Source organism: Oscarella lobularis, chromosome 10, assembly GCF_947507565.1.
Source record: "Oscarella lobularis chromosome 10, ooOscLobu1.1, whole genome shotgun sequence".
NCBI classification, from domain to species: domain Eukaryota; kingdom Metazoa; phylum Porifera; class Homoscleromorpha; order Homosclerophorida; family Oscarellidae; genus Oscarella; species Oscarella lobularis.
Genome location: NC_089184.1, coordinates 1,406,389 through 1,423,122, shown reverse-complemented (window position 1 = coordinate 1,423,122; position 16,734 = coordinate 1,406,389). Strand labels below are relative to the sequence as shown.

The following is a 16,734-nucleotide window of genomic DNA, read 5'->3' as shown; positions in this document are numbered from 1 at the left end:
TTACGTTCTAGGTACAACGAGAGACACATTTAACGGTAGGAAATATGCGTGCATGTGTCTTGTTTGATTTTTCGTGGCTTCTATAGGAAAAGAGGTCATTCGTTTAGAGTACGAGTCATACATTCCAATGGCCAAGAAAGAGATGTTGGGCGTGTGCAAAGAGATGTTTGCCAAATGGCCTATTCAGAAAATGATTATACTACACAGAATTGGGTGAGACCAATCACATTTAGAACATAGGGCTAATTCAGCGTTAACTTCACAGAGTTGTTCCTGTCAAAGAGGCTAGTGTCGTTATTGCTGCTTCGTCTGCTCATCGAAAAGAAGCTATAGAGGCCGTTCATGAAGCAATTGATGAACTGAAGCGAAGAGTTCCCATCTGGAAAAAGGTTCTGTTGAAATTTTGACCACTGATTTTAGAGAGATTTTCGAATCTAATTTTAGGAAGTTTATAATGACGGAGACGCAGCATGGAAAGGAGATGAAAAGTAGACATTTTTCTGCTGAGAAATGTATCACGATATATTGTTTATGTATCTGCGTTACCACGTGTGCACGGGTTTGCGCGAGTCTGCGTCTCTGCTGCGAGAAATGGGCAAAAAGAAACGCGATCGCAGTCGCTCTCGCTCGCGCTCGCCGTCGGAAAGAAAGCGTCGACGCGACTCGAGTCGCGAACGGCGTCGAGATCGCAAGAGGTGGGTTTCTCGCGCTTCGTCGCCCTCCTAGGCGATTCGAAAATCGACCGCAAACGATGCAGGAAAGAAAAGGAGACAACCAAAGCGAAAGAAACAGCCGAGGAGAAGTACGCGCGACGTCTGGCAAAGAAGGCAAGAGCCCAAATAGTGCTAGAAGCAAATTTTTGAATTGTCAACAGGAGACAAAGGAAAAGAAACGGCTCGAAGCGATGGGGCTTACAAAGGAGTACTTGGTAAGCGAAGAAACGACCATCTGCACGAGAAAGAAATTGTTGTTTTTCTTAGGGAACTGATAATCCCTTTGGGGATGCCAATATTTTGCAGCCTTTCGTCTGGCATAAGGTGTGGGCGTGGGCTTTCGTTTTTGGAGAAACTGAATGTGTTGTAGAAACGGGAAAGGGAAGGGTATTTGAACTTGAGCTCGAGAGAACACGAGGAACGGGACAAGTCGAGAATGCTGGAAAATAGGGTGAGAAAATTTAAAAAAATTTTTATTTATTGATTAAAACGCTTCCTTCTAGAGAGAGCTGGAAAAAGTGAAAAGACGAAGAGAGGTAAATGGTATGCATACCATGTAGGCGTTTCTCACACGTCGATCCTAGGAAAGGGAAAAGGAACGTATTGCTCGTCAGCAAGAACTAGTGCGACTCTCGCGGGGATTATTGTTCTTCTTCCTATATTTGATTATCTTGAATATAGGAGCTGCTTCAGCGCGTGAAGGAAGCGGAGCAGTTCAAAGAATGGGAGCAGCAAGAAGATGAAGTGTGGACGCAAAATATTTTGCTCTGATTTTTAACGGCGAGTCTTCCTAGTTTCATCTCGAGCAAGCAAAGCTGAGGTCCAAAGTTCGATTGTTGGATGGACGTGGTACGAAAAGAGAAGACGAACAGCGTAGATGAAAAATGACGTTAGCGCATGTTTTAGCTAAGCCTATCGATCGTCTTGCCAAGTACATTGAAACCGAGGAAGATGATTTTGGAGTAGACGTGGAATTGAAAGAGCCACACGCCGTTCTCCAGGTAATTAATTATTCATTTGGAGTAGGAAACGTATTTAATTAATTAATTAATTAATTAATTAATAGGGGTTATCAATTGACGACTTGGAAGATCTCGTCGAAGACATTCAAGTGTACATTGGCTTGGATCAGAGCAAGAATTTGGAATTTTGGAAGGTAAATCCAAAGACGATTCTGTCAGCGCAGCACATGCGGAGCGTCCTTCGTCTAAGGACATGGCAGTTATCAGCGAAAACGAACTACACAAATTGAAAAGGGCAGAAGCATCGTTAAGCGGTATGCAGCACTCACTATAAGGGCACTTGAGAGTCAATTGTTTTATTTCTTAACTTGTTCAGCTGGCGACGGTTTCGATCGCAGGGGCGGTATTCACAAGGCGGTCGGTGAAGACGTTCACAAGCTGTTTGACGGAAAAACTGTACGATGATTCGTGGACGTTTTTGATTTGTTTCTACTGATTGCCTTTGAATGTAGCACAACGAGTTATTGGATCTCAAGTCTCACATCATGAAACGCATACGTTCGGGCGACGCTGTCGACATCGGTAGTCATCGTCGCACTTCTTTCTGTTTTGTTTGCGACCGCTATTTTCTATTGTGTTTAGGATACTGGGAGACTCTTCTCCAGGAATTGAAAGCTCACATTTCTAAGGTTTGAGAGACAATCCGTTTTTCGTTCATCAGAGTATTTTTGTTTAACTAACTAAAGGCGCGTTTGAAAGAGAGCCACCAAGAGCTGCTAAGAAGAAAGCTCGTTCATCTGCGACATCAGGTACGTACCTTTTTCTCTCTGATAATTGACGAGTCGAAAGGGCTTTCCGCTTCCCGGAATATATACACCGCCTGCCGGAATATATAAACCGCCTGCTTGCGGAGTACGTACACCGCTTGCCGGAATATATACCCCGCTTGCCGGAATATATAAAGCGCCTGCTTGCGGAATATATACACCGCTTCCCGGAATATATACACCGCCTGCCGGAATATATAACCGCTTGCTTGCAGAGTACGTACACCGCTTGCCGGAATATATACACCGCTTGCCGGCAGAGTAAGTACACCGCCTGCCGGAATATATACACCGCATGCCGGTGGATTACGTACACCGCCTGCCGGAATATATACACCACCTGCCGGCGGAGTACGTACACCGCCTGCCGGAATATATACACCGCCTACCGGCGGAGTACGTACACGCCTGCCGGAATATATACACCGCCTACCGGCGGAGTACGCACACGCCTGCCGGAATATACACCGCCTGCCGGCGGAGTACGTACACGCCTGCCGGAATATATACACCGCCTGCCGGAATATATACACCGCCTGCCTCCGGAGTACGTACACCGCTTGCCGGAATATATACACCGCCTGCCTCCGGAGTACGTACACCGCTTGCCGGAATATATACACCGCCTACCGGCGGAGTACGTACACGCTTGCCGGAATATATACACCGCCTACCGGCGGAGTACGCACACGCCTGCCGGAATATATACACCGCCTGCCGGCGGAGTACGTACACGCCTGCCGGTATATATACACCGCCTGCCGGAATATATACACCGCTTGCCGGAATATATACACCGGCTGCGTTTTCTGTGCAGAGTGCCGCTTGCCGGAATATATACACCGGCTGCGTTTTCTGTGCAGAGTGCTGCTGAGACGAAAGAGCCGAAATCCGGCGACAGCGAGGAAGATTCAGGAGACGACGAGAAGAGTCGCGCAGGACCTAGTTGGGAAATGGAGCAACAATCGGAAAGAAAAGAGTATGTACAAGGCTATACCTATTCTTCAAATCTAAACCTTTGTGTGTCTCTCTTAGGGCGAAGACGGCAAAGCCTGACGATAAAGAAGAAGAGATCAGCGAAGAAGACCTGTTGGCCCAATGTGCGTCAATAGAAAGAAAAAAAACCGTTTGAAAGAATGATTCGTGGTTTGCACTTAGGTGATTTGGCTTATGAGGAAGGAAACTACAGCCCTAAGCCAATAAACTACGAGGACATAGACGAGGTAGATTAGGAGACCGTTTCCACGTACAACTTCATAGATTTTGCATGATAGAGCGTAACACTTCTGGTCAATCCCGAGGAAGACCAGTATCAACTGGTGCGTAGGGAAACAAACCGCGATTTTTCGAATTCTATCTATTGTACTTTGCACGCAGGAAATTGCAAAGCAACAATATCTTGGGCAGCAGGTTCGCTGTCTAACGTTGTAGTAGGAATTTTAACTAAGTATTTCTTTATAAGACGGACGTATTGGCAACGGATTCTGACAGGCAATGCCTTATTGAAGCTCAACGCGGCGAAATCGAAGAGGGAGAGACGACGTTTAACGTGCAAGTGCAACTCGATCAGAAGACGTACCTGTGGCAGGACAAGTACAGGCCAAGAAAACCCCGATTTTTCAACAGAGTTCACACTGTCAGTTATAACAGCGAAAGCGCGACGTGCACTTTAGATGTGTTTTGGGCTTAGGGATACGAATGGAACAAGTACAATCAGACCCACTACGATGCCGACAATCCGCCGCCTAAGATTGTACAAGGATACAAGTTTAATGTAAGTAACACTCGCGCCGACCACGCGTGCTTATTATGCTACTGAAGATTTTCTATCCGGATTTGATTCACAAGAAAGAAACGCCTCAGTTTTTCCTGGTATAGTTAGATCTGCGTTTTTTTTCCCCTGGGCTAGTTGCAACTGATAGTACACACTGTGTAGGAAAAGCATTCGGGAGGCGCCGAGTTTTTGATTCTTCGATTTCACGCGGGTCCACCGTACGAGGTACGAGCAGATTGCATGAATAGTTTTAGCATGTCTAAGGGCGTTTTTGATAGGATATTGCGTTCAAGATTGTCAACAGGGAGTGGGATTACTCTCACCAGCACGGCTTTCGTTGCCAGTATAATCAAGGTATTTTTCAGCTTTGGTTTCGTTTCAAAAGATACAGATACAGGAGATGAGTGCTTACTACTGTAGTAGACTATGTGTGCATCCAGAAAAAGTCAATAAGAAGTATTGACAGTAGACTAGCGATAAATTGACGTCTATAGTTGGGTATCACTATCTGCTTAGAGCCCCTGCACCGAAGAGCGTCTTTTGTTGTTGATGGTAAATATATGTATTGCTCTATTGATCTAGTTACGTACGCTTAGTTCGCATGCGCAGCGGTTGCAACGGAACAATGCAAAAACGAAAACGCAAATGCTCATCGCCGAAGAGGCTAAAGTAAGCCTGCGCGCTTTCTTTCTACCTATGTTAGCTAGCCGCACGCAGACCAGACCCTGTTGTCGTCGAGACGGCTGAAAGCTGCTCGAACAGCAGCTCGTCTATCTCGGATTCGGACGACGAACTGCCATCTCTAAATTTGTCGTTTGAGAAGAACCAAGGTGAGACGCAAGGGCGAAATGCACGTGTTCGACGAGCTCCAACAGGTTCGATCGATGTTGGAAACGTTGTTTGGGCGAAGAGTCCAAGTTGGCCTCCGTGGCCTGCTGTGGTAGGCATTGCAGTGCAAATTGCATCTTGGTCTTCCTCGCTTTGCTTTAGGTCGTAAAGGTTACAAAGAAATCGTTTCACGTGAACTACTTTGCTTACGACGGGGAGACGTAAGGGCATAGATACATATAGAAGACTTGAGCGAGGTTTTTACTGTAGTTCGCTCTGTCGAAAAAAAGGTGTTAGGGATTACAATTGCGATGAACGCGATAAATTGAAAGTACGGTAGTAGACGTGCTAGTGTCCAGAACCATCTACAGAACGCTTGTTCCCTGAATCTAGATGATTCCCAATTGCTTGAAAAAACTGAGGAATTCAGAAAGTCATATTGCGGCGTTCACTTCAGCTTGCAAACAGGCAGAGCAGGTCCTTTCGTACAAGTTAGACCCAGACCATCGTAAATCATTTGCTCAATTGTTACCTAGCTAGCTGTTCATTTGTTTATTTTTTTTCTACTGCATAGGCTTGTTTTCGTCTCGAGAACGGCTTCTTTTTAAAAGGATGACAGAACGCAGAAAGGGCATTGCTAGTCTTGGAGGTTGGTAGCTTAGTGCACTTGCAGCAATGAGTTCTAAATATCTTAGGTATGACTGTCAGCGTCCCCAAGTTCTCTATTGATGAGAAGGCGTCTGATGATGATAACAAAGATGACGCCAGCGACGAAGAGAAGGAAAAAGAGAGCAAAGAGGAAGTCTCTGAAGGGGGAGAAGAAGAAGAGGAAGAAGAAGAGTATGTGAAGTTAACTGCTCTGGGTTTCCACTTGGTAGCTAAATTTGTTTCAGTAACGTCAACCCATTGTATTCGAATGTCGACTACGTCTTGAAGATTTTGGACGAAATTAAGGTACGTGTACAACACCGCAAAGCGTTCACTGTCTATTTTCTTATCTTCAGGATGAACTGAAACGTGTTTACACGTGCAAAGACTACTCGTGGAGGCACAACTTCTTCAAAAGCAAGAAACGCGAAGAACGACTGTCTCTGAAAGGACAGGCGGACCATCGACCCCTCAACAAGGAGACAGTAAGTTCCGGTTAGAGTAGCTCACTTGGATACATTGTGTTTATGTTTCTGCAGCACTCTAAGCTAATCCAGTCGTTGCTGAGCATCACAAGCAACCACCGGTACGTTTTCGAGGTCTTGGCTCCTGAGGTGAGTCTTTGCTCAGTTTATCTCAACGAGACGAGAGAATCCCTTCCTTTTATAGGCGGTAATACGAATCATCAAGAAAACGGAAGAAATTCCATTGAAGGAAGCCGAACAACGGTATAATTTCTACAACTTTTAGACGGACGAAACCTAGAATCGCTCAATTTTGGTTCAAAGTGCATGCATGCCTTCGCTACACAAAGCCGGAGTCCTTTTTGACGCGCTTCACTTTGGCCGTCTTGTGCACCGTCCCTTCCGCTTGCGCTTTCAGTCGGCGACGCAGTTCGGTGGGCAGGCGCTCGTAGCACTTCTTGCACATTGGACGTAAGTCGAAATCGACAAATTTGTCCCTCGTATAAGAAAAAATGTAAACGTGTGAGAAACCAAAAGAAAAAAAACGCTCTCACTTGGAGCTGAGCTGCCTGTCGCACGAGCAACAGCGGAAGTGGTGAACACACCACGACTTGTAAAACTCCGTCACAACTTAGAAAGAGGAATGCGTCTTTGGATAAACAAAGACGTGCGCTTCTACGTTACCTTCTCCTGCTATTGGTCTGTCGCAATAGAAACAGTGCTCCCCATACAGCTAAAAAATGACGAGTTATTTCAAATTGTAATATATTCGGACGTTTGTACCATGTTGTAGTGCTCTTCGCAGTAGGCCAAATTTTTCTTTTCGTAGTGCCTGCGTCCGTCAAAGGGCCTTTCGCAATAGGCGCAGACGAAGTGCTCGGGATGCCACGTCTTGCCGAGAGCGTGGATAATGCGACCTTCGATGGGCCGCCTGCGCAATATATCGTCAAAGAAAAGATAAGCACGACTTCGCACTAAGGCACCTGCAAGCTCCGCAAACGAATGACTCTAGTTTGTCGTAGCAACGAATGCAGTACAATTCGTTGTTGTAGTCGCGAGCCTTCGTCGTCAGAACTTCACTGAAGGTCAAAGGCCTCTCAGGTAAATATGCCCATACTAGTTAACTTCTACGTCTCACTGGCATTGAAAGCAATTGAAATGATGAGCGTGATATCGCTGGCCACGAAAGGTGATACCAGCATCGTGAACGGGAAAGCTATTGACCCGTCGATCGCCATTGCAATGAAGGACCAACGGTCGAGTCTTACTGGCATTTATGACAAATGAACTTCCCAGCTCCCTTCAGATCAGCATTGCACTTCTTGCAAAGCGGTCTAATAACAAAAAAAAACAATCCTTTGAAAGAAGAGCGATCTACGACGGTAAAATGGCATACTTTCCGCTATTCTTCACATAGCCAATATTCGCCAATTCAGATTCGCAGTTGATGCACTTGAAGCACTCGGGATGCCAGCTCTGCTGCATCGTGTTGATCACTCTTCCAATGATGAACTTTCCTGCAAAAAGAAAAAAAAAAACAGTGGACTCTTCCGAGTCTCCGACCGCGATCCTCACCGCAAGATCCGCAGCACGGAGCATAGAGCGTCTGAAAATCGTACTCGCAATAGTGTCTTCCGTCGTACTACGGTACAAAGCGAAGGGGTCCCCTTTTTCTGGCGGACTTCTAAAGGCTTTACCTGGAAGAATGGCTCGTCTCCGAACGGTCTAAAGCACTGAGCACATCTACGGGATGTCTCGTTTCTCGAAAGGATGGAAACAGGTAACCGTTTGTCTTACACGAAGCATCGATCGTGCCAGACTTGACCTGACGCGTTGAGTATCTTTTCCTTTTCAGTGAACATCTCCTGGCAAATGCAGCAGGTCGCTCCCGGACCGATAACGGACGCCATCCTGTCGCTAAACAATGATGGGCGTGCCTAGACTATAGCATACCAACCTAACGTACTTGCTTCTTGTCGACGATGCTCGGCATTCGGCGTACTGTCGTCGCTGCGACGTTTCTTAGCATTGCACGACGCTCTCTTGCAAGCCAGCTTTATTCCACTAGCGCCGAGGATGAAAGCGGATTCCATTCGGCACGGGAAACAATATTTTCGAAAATACTCAAAAAGGAGATTCCCGCTGACATTATTCACGAAGACGAAAAGGTAAAATGCCTGGTCGCGTTGAAACACTAGAGCATGATATGGAATTCTTCAGTGCATCGCATTCAGAGACGTAAATCCTCAAGCGCCAACGCACCTCTTGGTCATACCTCGTAAGCCCATACCCATGCTCAGCTTGGCAGAGAATACGGACGAAGAAGTAGGTTGTATGCACGAGGAATGTCATACAAATAGAGAATTTTTCCTGTAGTTGTTAGGTCATCTGTTGCTTGTAGCAAAAGACGTCGCTAAGAAGGAGAATTTGAACCAGGGCTTCAGAATAGGTACAGTAGTAGCATATGAAAATTTATGCATGTCTCTATTGGTACATGTAATTGCCGTAGTCATAAACAATGGACCCGACGGATCCCAGTCAGTCTATCATCTTCACGTGCACGTATTGGGAGGAAGGCAAATGTCTTGGCCACCTGGCTGACGTGTAAAAGATGACTGAAAAAGACTCGCTTGTAAAATGAAGTGTAATCTTTCTATGTGTGACGTCACGTTTAGTTAGAGAAATATCGATACGTGACGACCTACTGTACCGTCTCTTCTAGGTTTGTTTCTTCTGCTCGAGCATAGCACGTTGAGCCAGCTGGGGCAATAATTCGCGTAGGCGCCAATATCAAAGAAATTTAAATATTTCATAAGTAGTGACCGAAAAAAAATTGACTGACTAGGAACTTTCACAAACGAAATGTAAAATCTACTTATAGCCTTTTTTTTTTTCGTTCCCTAGAGTTTCTTCTGCTCGAGCATAACGTTGAGCTTTCCGGCGATCGTGTCAAGTAAGTCCCGATGGGGTCCCTCCGATTTGAAGAGATTATCGAGCGTCGTCGGTCGACGAAAGAACTCGAATACCATCGTAACGCGTCCGTGCGATTTCTCGGTCAAGTGTCGTCGGATGAGATCGTGAAGGAGTTTCTCGCAGGCGCTCACTTCGCCTTCCAAGAAGGCGCGATCGTACGTGAACTCGACTTCGTGAAAACTGACGACGGTGAGCGCCGTTTGACGAAATTTCGACTTGAATTGTTCGCCGAGCGCCAATTCGTCGGCGTTGAACTGATCGTTGCGATAGAGCAAGGCCAATTTGATCGCGATTTTAATCACGTTCTTGACGATTTTTTTAGCTTTGCGTTCGACGTCGATTTCGCGCAGGGCGAGCACTTGAAGGGCGTCGAGCAGAGCGCCCTCGTCTTCGTCTATAAACGCCTTCGCCATCTTTTTCGTCGCCATCTTGCCTAGGATCTTTTTCTGCATTCGCAGGCCCAAGCTGCGACTGTTGAAGTTCTTGCCCGGTTCGTCGTTGCCGCTTTGAGCCACTGGCAGAAACGAGAACGGAAAACGGTGAGGAGGATGCGGTGGCGGAGAAGAGACGTGCGGGGTCCCCCTTTCCCTTGTCGATCGATTGCCCATCGCTGCACCGACGTCGCGTACGCGAAAATATGTGCGCGCAATGACATACGCGTCCTATTTGTCGTAGCCGTGAGGCACGACGAATAAATAGCGTCACCTCGACGAGGCGACGCTCACTCGTCGTTCGTAAATAAAGGGAACGGCTTTGGAGACGCGTACTCGTTCTAATTTTGGTCTTACTTTTTTTATGTACAGTCCGACTCGCCGCAATCGAACGCTCTCGGGCCACCGCCGGAACGGAAGAACGCCTTAGAACGGTTGATATGTACAAAGGAATTCAAATGGCGGAACAGTCGGCGTGGGCGACGTCGACCGTGGACGAGCAGTTGAGACGAGTCGACGAGCTGCTCGAGACGAATCAGAAACGGCGAGAGAGCTCCCTTCTCCCCCTCGCGAACCCCTTTTCACACCTCGGTGTCTACTACTGTAGACTCGATGAAGAGGCGAACGCGTTCGTCAGCGCCGTTCAGGACCTTGTTGGAAGAACGGTGGGAGACTATACAGCGGCAATGGAATGCTTGGAAAGCGAAAACGGCACCTGCCAGCATCTAGACGTTTCCGTGACGGAAGACTTGCTTCAATTTCTCGTAGGGCTACAGGTATTCTGAAATCGTACACTTTTTCATTCTTACTGTAGTTGAGTGAATGCGATAAGCGGCCTACAGGCGGATCCTGCGTCCTCGATTTGCTTCAGTACTTGATTTTTGAAGTGGGCCTAGTGTTTCCGATTGCCTATGAACCAACGGTGGCGGCTAGCAGTACTTTTTTGCACGAGATTCCTTCGGCGGAATACGCTCGCGATGCACTGGCGCTGTGGTGTCAGTTGCGCGCGTATCTTCGCCGCTACTGCGTCGAACAGTTGGGTCATATGACCACTTCGGCTGCTGCTGCGACCGAGTTGTCCGGGTTGATTGGACTCGAACGACGACGTCTCGTTGTCGCCCAGTGTCTACTCTACAAGGTCCCCGTCGTTGGGAAATGGTATATGCAGTTGAGAAAGAAGGACTTTGAGTTGGAGACTGCTTGCAGCTTTACAGACGTATCCCCTTTAGACGATTTTGTGAAGAGCGTCAACATAGCGAAGCGGATGATTAGCGACGACGTTGAAATTTTAAGAGACGACGCATTTATGAACGACGCCGAGCTTGCTCCATTGACTTATATGGAAGATGTCTACGTTTCGCTCTTGCAGAAGAAACTGGAAAAGGTAGCCGACGATTTGTGCCGGTGCCGAGTGACTGCGCTGCCTTTGGATGCTCTGATCTTGATCGGAAGAGCTATGAGGCAGTGCCAAGATTTTGAACTGTTTGTTCAAACTGTCATTTGGGAATGCTCTGGACATACTGAGGATGATAGTCGTTCGTCTTCGTCACTTTCCTCGTCTCCCAGACTGGTGCCCGAGCCATTTTTAAAGAACGTGTTAGACTTGCTTCCTGGCGTTAGTCCACCTGCGCATTTGATAGGTCGCCAGAGGAGACGGCTGCCTCCGTTGTCGCCCCTATTGGAGCCCATCGATGAAGCAAAAATAGCCACTCATAAGAAGCGTTACAAAGAAAAGGAGAGTCGATTCTGTTGGAAGTGGAGCCGATTGTTCGACTCGTATGGGAGTACATTGGCCGAGATCGTGAATCGCGACGTCGTTGCTGCAATTCAATCCGAAATCGATATCGAGGTCGCCGCTTTTAAAGAATCAAGAAAATTCACGTGCCATAAATTGAAAGACGGTAGGATAGAATCCTTCTTATATGGAAAATGGTATGGTGGATCTTTGTAGGTGACGCACAGCAGTCAAAGATAGTTACAGAGGTGGGTAAAGTCACTCTATGTATTTACGAACTCGTCGCTTATTTTTGGGAGGTAGTCTTGTTTTAGAATAGTCAATGCCTTGGACGCCGTGTTCCCTGTGGTATCCCTTCCGTCAGGTCAGCTTTGTATCCCAGTCAAACGGGCTTTCGTAGCGGTTCTTCAATTCATTGCCTCGTCGTTTCTAAGCGAACTCGCGAAAGTGGGGATAAAATAGCGTTTGTTCGCTGTGCAATTTGTCATCGGAAACTCGTAGGTTACCGTCTTGGTGCCTCGAGAGGCTCACGTCCAGTGCTACTATGTCGCACTAAGTTCAGCTGCTCATCTTCAAAATAAAGTAGCTCAATACGTACACGCACTCAACGATGAAGAAGACAGGTAAGTTATTGTGTAGCGTAGAGTATCTGACTTGGCAGCGTTGTGTTTAGCGTTGTTGCTGTAAGCAGACAGATTGCAACGTGGATTGTCGACCAGAAGCATCTGATAGTTGACTATCACATTCAGAGCACCGTCACAGTCGTCCTTCAGGACGCTGAAAGCAATTACTATGCGGATCCCAAACCATTTTACGAAGTACATATGTATCTGTGACGAAGGGCCACTACTCTTTTTTTTTAATGTCTTGTTTACCGTTAGGACGAGAGGTGTTCGTTCGGAATTCAGATGTGGAATTATACGTTGAAGGCACTGAGGCATGATCTGTGGACGACGCTTCCACCTGCGTTAGCCAAGCCGTTATTTCGTCAAATTTTCGTCAGCGGATTATCCGTGCTTTCGGCGCGATACGATTCAGTCGATGTGTCTGAATCAAGAAGGGATCAGTTTAGGTACGTTGAATCTGAAACTCTCGACTTTCCTCCGAATCGTTTCATTCTTAGGTCTGACATTATTGCTTTGGTGTCTATTGTCGGTAGCTTTGTGTGGTCTGTTGCAAATTCGCCGTCAGATTTTATTCAGGAGGAGGAGGAGGAGGAGAACGTCAGAGAAAGTTCTACTAACTCTCTACTAGAAATCAACAGTCACTGCAACAAGCTTCTGGACATTTGGAAAACGACTGGAAAAGATCCGCAGGAAATAGTCACTTCAAAAGAGTCAATTTCAGGGAACGTTTCAGCAGCATGGCTATCACAAATAGAACCGTCGATATTCGAAAGGTACGACGTTTTTTTGTACACATAGTCACCGCTCTGAGCGTATTGACAGAACTGGTCCCAAGCACCTTTTTGTGGTACTCAAGTGGCTTGCTGAGCAGCCACTGCCTGATTGGACTGTACTCCTTGAGGTACGACCGCGTTTGGAAAGTATCTCTCGTTATTGAGTTTTTTTTCTAAGGCTCTTGTGAAAGACGACTGTTTTCTCGCTGCTCTTCTCTTGGCTCAAAATTCTTCATGGCAATTGCACAAGTGTCTCTTCACCGTTTTGAGTAAGGCGCCTCTTCCCTCTGACAGTCTGGCAAAGGCGTTTGCAAAAGTAGCTGAAAGGTAAATTCATCTTATTTCCTGTCTTTTTCCGAGCTAGTTTTGTACAGAGAGGGTTTTTTGGATGACGAAGAGAACCCTAAGCAGGACGTGGTAATTATCTGTAAATTACTTTATTGCACTGCGTATAGCAGTTTCTTATAGTGCAGTACTACTTTGTTTAGGCTACTGAACATCCATATAAAGCCTCTTTTGGAAAGGTAATGCGCAAAAAGAGTTTTTCTCGCCATGGCACAAACGTGTTCTCTGAGGTTGTTGGTTTCTATTATTGACTGCTGCTGCAGTCTTGCAAGTCGTCAAGAACGGAAGGAAATTGCCCTTCCTGCCGTCTTTCGGCGATTTGTTAAGGAAACCGAAATTCCCTGTGAGAACAGCCCAGGTTAGTTAACCATCATTTTTTATATATCATCAGGGACTTTCTATGAAAGAAGCAGAACTTCGCGACTTCATATCCTCTACTATAGAGGAATTTCCATTACGCCTCCTGAGCCTTCCGCGCTCCGTTCTTCTTTTACTGCACAGCCTTGATCGTTCTGGAGTAGGCACCAACACTGCCAGAGTAAGCAGAAGATCACGAGGAACTGTTTTGATGTTTCAGGATAAATGTGTTTAGATTATTGGCTACATTTGTAGAGATATTCTGACGTCTATCATGTCAAGTTCCTTTGTCGTACACATATCGAATGCTCATTCGTTGGTTGCGAGAAGCCAAGACTTGATTGTGGAGCTTCTATGTTCAACAGGTTTGTGGCAGCTGTCTTAGTGTAACCTCACTTTACTGATGCACTAGAGTTGAGCAGAAAACTGACGCTTGCATTGGCAAGGTTTGCTAGATGTAACAGTAGAAAATGTGCGTATTCTGTACACAGTTATAGGACTTCATCTGGCGCTGCAAGCACCCTGTGCTCTCCTATAGAAGGTACGTAAAGTAACTAACTATGCCATTTATTTCTTTCCTGTCCTAGGGAGTGAGGGTCTGCGTTATCTTTATACAGTTGTCAAAGTCAATTTGGTGAGCCAATTGCGCCATTAATTAATTAATTAAAAATTAAGCATTTGGTGTTAAAAGGAGTGGCTGGCCAATAATTGGAAAATAGGCTCTATGCCGTACCTATCGCCGTTTGCTCAAAAATCATCAGTGGTAGTAGTCAAGTTGGTTTTGCCTAATGACTCGGACCACCTCGCGAAAGAAATTTTCATTCCAGCACTCGCATACAATCAGATTGGTATGCGTCGCTTCGATCACGGCGGCATCAAGCGAGCAAATGCTTTTTAGTAGTTGTCTCAGGTTTACGTTTTGTTTACCAAGAGCGTGCGTTAACGCATTCCTCAAAATTCACGCAATGTCTCAACCCTTGTCTCAATCCTCGTCGCAGGGCTTCAATCTGAGCCAAAACACGTTCAACAGAGTTTGGGATACCAACGACATACCTTCATGCATCGGGTATGCACAGAGCCCTCCTTGTCGTGCAACAACGACACTTTTTTGTCACGTTCTTTTGTCTTCCAGAATGTGTCCGTCGACGATTATGGTGCAGGAGGGTAAGAAGTAACGCTCTATACGCCGATTGTCTCGATTTCTCCTGTCGTCAGACAATCGTGTCGAATTTACAGTCAGCACCACCCTGTCCCAGGCGGCGTCCCAGGCTCCTGTCGTAAGTTTATCCTGCACTCTCATAGAGATACAATTTCGGACAAAACGCATGTACTAAAACGCTGACAGCTGTTCAGCATGTAGTCTATTTATACGTATTCGGAGGATAAATGACAAGGCTCGGCGTCCTTTCATTTAGGCTCCTTCTTTTTCTCCTGTGCTGACGGAAGAGTATTTGCTTGATCCTATTCTTGGAATACCGTCAGAGTCAGTACCTGCATACACCATGTTTTGCTCATTTTCGTGGACTTATTTTCTTCTTCTTCTTGTAGTCGTCCCTTTCCTGGAGTGCACAATTTTCAAATTAAATTTCCGAAAGAGGTGAGTTGGCGAAAAGAGGGAAAAACGAATTTCATTACGGCACCGTTTTGCTTAGATTGAAGGCGAATCGAAGAGCATTCCGTGGACGGTGAGAAATCAAATCAGGTGTTGTATGTACTTATTATTGTAAGTTTTTTTAGTATTCATCTGTGCTCAACAAGTTCTTTGTGAAAAAGCTGACAATGTTTCCTGTTTGCTTCACTACAAACCGTAGGTGTCGTAGATCAGCACACTGTCTCCTCTTTCAATCTCTCTCCTTAGAGGGCCTAAGAACTGGAGGGGCAAAGCTCCGACTGATGCCCACTTTCAAGAAAATAGATTACGTCCGAGAGCCTATCACTCGATGCCCCAATCACATGCAGCAGAACGAAGACGGTGAGAATTAAAAAATCAGTCATAAAATCTAACAACGCGTCCTCTCATTTCAGGTCATCCCAATCCCTTACACGTCTTCAAGACAAATCATTCGGACGCTGAATACGTCATGGAAGCGAATAGGCCGTGCATTTTGCTGCCTTTTCAGCCAAGTGTCACCACAGGTAAGAATCTCTTCGTGAACTTTGGCATTCTGTGCATGTTTTTGCTTTGCGTAGGAGAAGCAACGTATTTTTTTGCTTCTGCGTGCTTCTCGTCTTGTCTGCCAGGGTATGATCGAAAGGGATGTCAGCTTATTTTCACCTTGGAAATAAAGTACAGCTGCGAACATACACACTCTCTCTCTCTTTGATTTCTGGTTAAAACGTGCTTCTAGCGGCCGCATTATTGGCCGAGATACCGTGGACGTTCGCGTGTGTGCAAGTCCCGGGCGAGACAAGATCACCCACGTGAGAAATTTTTTGAAGCAAGCATCTGCCAGCAACGGCGACGACGTTGCGAGGCAGGCGTCAAAAATCCGCCGGGAGCCACCACCGGACAGCGACTCAGAACCAGGTATAAGTCATCAAGGTCAGCACTTTCATTGACTGACTAAGCAATCTCTACAGAGGGAAAACCCGTGCAGAGAAAGATTCGGCAAAGATGCACTGCCTTTTTAAAAAGCTGGAAGGATCCTGAGGCCAAGAGGGAGTGCGTTGAAGAGGACTCTGATTCAGAAACTGTCTACTACGTTGCTGTAAGAGCGCAAAAAAATAATGCATACACTTGTCAGATAACGACGCCATTTTTTAAGGTTAAGGGAAAGAAGCATTACGGAACCCTCCTCGAGGTTTATGAGAACCTCAAGCTTTTCGATCGCCTGGTCAAGGAGAATTCAAAGATCGCCGAAAGGGACAGGAAAGAGACCAGGTACGCAAGTTTTGAGTAGTCATCATTTTCAAAAATATTCGATTCAGAGAAATGCAACCTGCCAATGGGCTTGCTGCTTTGCAACCTGCCAATGGGCTTGCTGCTTTGCAACCTGCCAATGGGCTTGCTGCTTTGCAACCTGCAAATGGTCAAGACTTGAGCCAGCAAGAGGTATCAATTAATGCCTGCAGACGTGGACTATATGTTGAATCTTTTTTTATAGTTGTCTGGATCATCAGTGGGGTCTTCGAATGGCAGTCAGTCCCAGTCACGCTCCTTTCACTACTCGTTGAAGAGAGTTGTTTCCTTTCAGTAAGTTTTTTTTTTTTCTTTCCGACGTACTGTAGTTCTATACTGCATGACTTGCTTTGCTTTTGGCATTGTTGGTTTTCCGAGT

At 46.2% G+C, this 16,734-nt stretch overlaps 7 protein-coding genes across 15 annotated transcripts; 5 read left to right on the top strand and 2 right to left on the bottom strand.

Moving 5' to 3' along the window:
- The first annotated feature begins 266 nt into the window (after positions 1–266).
- On the top strand, positions 267–4,851 carry LOC136191886 (splicing factor Cactin-like). Its single transcript, XM_065980309.1, has 27 exons — positions 267–389; positions 445–695; positions 758–827; positions 875–928; positions 981–1,037; positions 1,084–1,164; positions 1,217–1,249; positions 1,298–1,336; positions 1,395–1,457; positions 1,508–1,562; positions 1,620–1,714; positions 1,780–1,869; positions 1,926–1,989; positions 2,052–2,131; positions 2,188–2,257; positions 2,318–2,364; positions 2,422–2,484; positions 3,366–3,481; positions 3,538–3,602; positions 3,661–3,725; positions 3,777–3,821; positions 3,880–3,912; positions 3,965–4,138; positions 4,193–4,276; positions 4,324–4,374; positions 4,439–4,501; positions 4,555–4,851. The coding sequence occupies exons 2-27, from the start codon at positions 511–513 to the stop codon at positions 4,678–4,680; spliced, it is 1,968 nt and encodes a 655-aa protein (XP_065836381.1). The 5' UTR covers positions 267–389; positions 445–510; the 3' UTR covers positions 4,681–4,851.
- Positions 4,852–4,857: 6 nt separating this feature from the next.
- On the top strand, positions 4,858–6,591 carry LOC136191892 (uncharacterized). The gene is made up of 12 exons (XM_065980317.1): positions 4,858–4,945; positions 4,994–5,106; positions 5,152–5,216; positions 5,267–5,325; positions 5,375–5,435; positions 5,498–5,612; positions 5,679–5,753; positions 5,800–5,944; positions 5,998–6,058; positions 6,109–6,237; positions 6,292–6,366; positions 6,422–6,591. Exons 1-12 carry the CDS (start codon positions 4,878–4,880, stop codon positions 6,500–6,502), a joined length of 1,047 nt encoding a protein of 348 aa, XP_065836389.1. The 5' UTR covers positions 4,858–4,877; the 3' UTR covers positions 6,503–6,591.
- On the bottom strand, positions 6,461–8,160 carry LOC136191893 (LIM and senescent cell antigen-like-containing domain protein 1). Its single transcript, XM_065980318.1, has 11 exons — positions 8,014–8,160; positions 7,914–7,959; positions 7,792–7,858; positions 7,613–7,733; positions 7,485–7,550; positions 7,355–7,432; positions 7,200–7,295; positions 7,000–7,147; positions 6,901–6,949; positions 6,771–6,846; positions 6,461–6,713 (listed from the first exon to the last, which is right to left on the bottom strand). The coding sequence occupies exons 1-11, from the start codon at positions 8,124–8,126 to the stop codon at positions 6,557–6,559; spliced, it is 1,017 nt and encodes a 338-aa protein (XP_065836390.1). The 5' UTR covers positions 8,127–8,160; the 3' UTR covers positions 6,461–6,556.
- A 12-nt stretch (positions 8,161–8,172) lies between these two features.
- On the top strand, positions 8,173–9,034 carry LOC136191901 (uncharacterized HIT-like protein slr1234). 3 transcript variants are annotated; one of them, XM_065980330.1, is made up of 5 exons: positions 8,173–8,384; positions 8,437–8,541; positions 8,593–8,665; positions 8,726–8,848; positions 8,939–9,034. In XM_065980330.1, exons 1-4 carry the CDS (start codon positions 8,199–8,201, stop codon positions 8,815–8,817), a joined length of 456 nt encoding a protein of 151 aa, XP_065836402.1. In that variant the 5' UTR covers positions 8,173–8,198; the 3' UTR covers positions 8,818–8,848; positions 8,939–9,034. The 3 variants fall into 3 exon arrangements, with proteins under 3 accessions (XP_065836402.1, XP_065836401.1, XP_065836400.1); XM_065980329.1 differs by having other exon boundaries at positions 8,174–8,384; positions 8,726–8,860; XM_065980328.1 differs by lacking the exon at positions 8,939–9,034 and having other exon boundaries at positions 8,174–8,384; positions 8,726–8,920.
- On the bottom strand, positions 9,007–10,054 carry LOC136191903 (tumor necrosis factor alpha-induced protein 8-like). The gene is made up of 2 exons (XM_065980331.1): positions 9,978–10,054; positions 9,007–9,703 (listed from the first exon to the last, which is right to left on the bottom strand). Coding segments are annotated over exons 1-2 (588 nt in total). The 5' UTR covers positions 9,979–10,054; the 3' UTR covers positions 9,007–9,116.
- LOC136191883 (uncharacterized protein KIAA0825 homolog) lies at positions 9,229–15,212 on the top strand. 7 transcript variants are annotated; one of them, XM_065980298.1, is made up of 26 exons: positions 9,229–9,728; positions 9,993–10,164; positions 10,228–10,384; positions 10,435–11,521; positions 11,572–11,603; positions 11,659–11,802; positions 11,857–11,978; positions 12,029–12,173; positions 12,237–12,427; positions 12,479–12,754; positions 12,804–12,882; positions 12,933–13,081; positions 13,129–13,171; positions 13,223–13,278; positions 13,330–13,457; positions 13,507–13,637; positions 13,692–13,821; positions 13,869–13,902; positions 13,954–13,997; positions 14,044–14,090; positions 14,148–14,522; positions 14,589–14,620; positions 14,672–14,733; positions 15,005–15,053; positions 15,109–15,141; positions 15,194–15,212. In XM_065980298.1, the coding sequence occupies exons 2-21, from the start codon at positions 10,061–10,063 to the stop codon at positions 14,352–14,354; spliced, it is 3,306 nt and encodes a 1,101-aa protein (XP_065836370.1). In that variant the 5' UTR covers positions 9,229–9,728; positions 9,993–10,060; the 3' UTR covers positions 14,355–14,522; positions 14,589–14,620; positions 14,672–14,733; positions 15,005–15,053; positions 15,109–15,141; positions 15,194–15,212. The 7 variants fall into 7 exon arrangements, with proteins under 7 accessions (XP_065836370.1, XP_065836369.1, XP_065836368.1 ...); XM_065980297.1 differs by having other exon boundaries at positions 9,993–10,384; positions 13,513–13,637; XM_065980296.1 differs by having other exon boundaries at positions 9,993–10,384; positions 13,510–13,637.
- LOC136192184 (cellular tumor antigen p53-like) lies at positions 14,422–16,653 on the top strand. The gene is made up of 15 exons (XM_065980704.1): positions 14,422–14,522; positions 14,589–14,620; positions 14,672–14,733; positions 14,872–14,939; positions 15,005–15,053; positions 15,109–15,141; positions 15,194–15,263; positions 15,315–15,428; positions 15,482–15,592; positions 15,647–15,698; positions 15,805–15,998; positions 16,037–16,164; positions 16,222–16,337; positions 16,385–16,508; positions 16,561–16,653. The coding sequence occupies exons 1-15, from the start codon at positions 14,422–14,424 to the stop codon at positions 16,651–16,653; spliced, it is 1,347 nt and encodes a 448-aa protein (XP_065836776.1).
- Positions 16,654–16,734: the final 81 nt, after the last annotated feature.

Coding starts and splice junctions, on each gene's coding strand:
- LOC136191893 (XM_065980318.1), bottom strand. CDS start 8,126: ATGGCGTCCGTTATCGGTCCGGGAGCGACCTGCTGCATTTGCCAGGAG. Junction 7,296..7,354: donor TTCAATTGCTTTCAATGCCA/GTGAGACGTAGA, acceptor TTTGACCTTCAG/TGAAGTTCTGACGACGAAGG. Junction 6,714..6,770: donor GACAGGCAGCTCAGCTCCAA/GTGAGAGCGTTT, acceptor TTCTTATACGAG/GGACAAATTTGTCGATTTCG.
- LOC136191883 (XM_065980295.1), top strand. CDS start 10,061: ATGTACAAAGGAATTCAAATGGCGGAACAGTCGGCGTGGGCGACGTCG. Junction 11,979..12,028: donor CTCAACGATGAAGAAGACAG/GTAAGTTATTGT, acceptor CGTTGTGTTTAG/CGTTGTTGCTGTAAGCAGAC. Junction 13,172..13,222: donor AGAACCCTAAGCAGGACGTG/GTAATTATCTGT, acceptor AGTTTCTTATAG/TGCAGTACTACTTTGTTTAG.
- LOC136191901 (XM_065980330.1), top strand. CDS start 8,199: ATGCTCGGCATTCGGCGTACTGTCGTCGCTGCGACGTTTCTTAGCATT. Junction 8,385..8,436: donor TTATTCACGAAGACGAAAAG/GTAAAATGCCTG, acceptor GGAATTCTTCAG/TGCATCGCATTCAGAGACGT. Junction 8,666..8,725: donor GAACCAGGGCTTCAGAATAG/GTACAGTAGTAG, acceptor TAATTGCCGTAG/TCATAAACAATGGACCCGAC.
- LOC136192184 (XM_065980704.1), top strand. CDS start 14,422: ATGTCTCAACCCTTGTCTCAATCCTCGTCGCAGGGCTTCAATCTGAGC. Junction 15,264..15,314: donor TGTTTGCTTCACTACAAACC/GTAGGTGTCGTA, acceptor CTCTCTCCTTAG/AGGGCCTAAGAACTGGAGGG. Junction 16,165..16,221: donor AAACTGTCTACTACGTTGCT/GTAAGAGCGCAA, acceptor CCATTTTTTAAG/GTTAAGGGAAAGAAGCATTA.
- LOC136191886 (XM_065980309.1), top strand. CDS start 511: ATGTATCACGATATATTGTTTATGTATCTGCGTTACCACGTGTGCACG. Junction 4,375..4,438: donor AAACGCCTCAGTTTTTCCTG/GTATAGTTAGAT, acceptor CACACTGTGTAG/GAAAAGCATTCGGGAGGCGC. Junction 4,502..4,554: donor ACGCGGGTCCACCGTACGAG/GTACGAGCAGAT, acceptor CGTTTTTGATAG/GATATTGCGTTCAAGATTGT.
- LOC136191892 (XM_065980317.1), top strand. CDS start 4,878: ATGCGCAGCGGTTGCAACGGAACAATGCAAAAACGAAAACGCAAATGC. Junction 5,326..5,374: donor TTTGCTTACGACGGGGAGAC/GTAAGGGCATAG, acceptor TTTTTACTGTAG/TTCGCTCTGTCGAAAAAAAG. Junction 5,613..5,678: donor CAAGTTAGACCCAGACCATC/GTAAATCATTTG, acceptor TCTACTGCATAG/GCTTGTTTTCGTCTCGAGAA.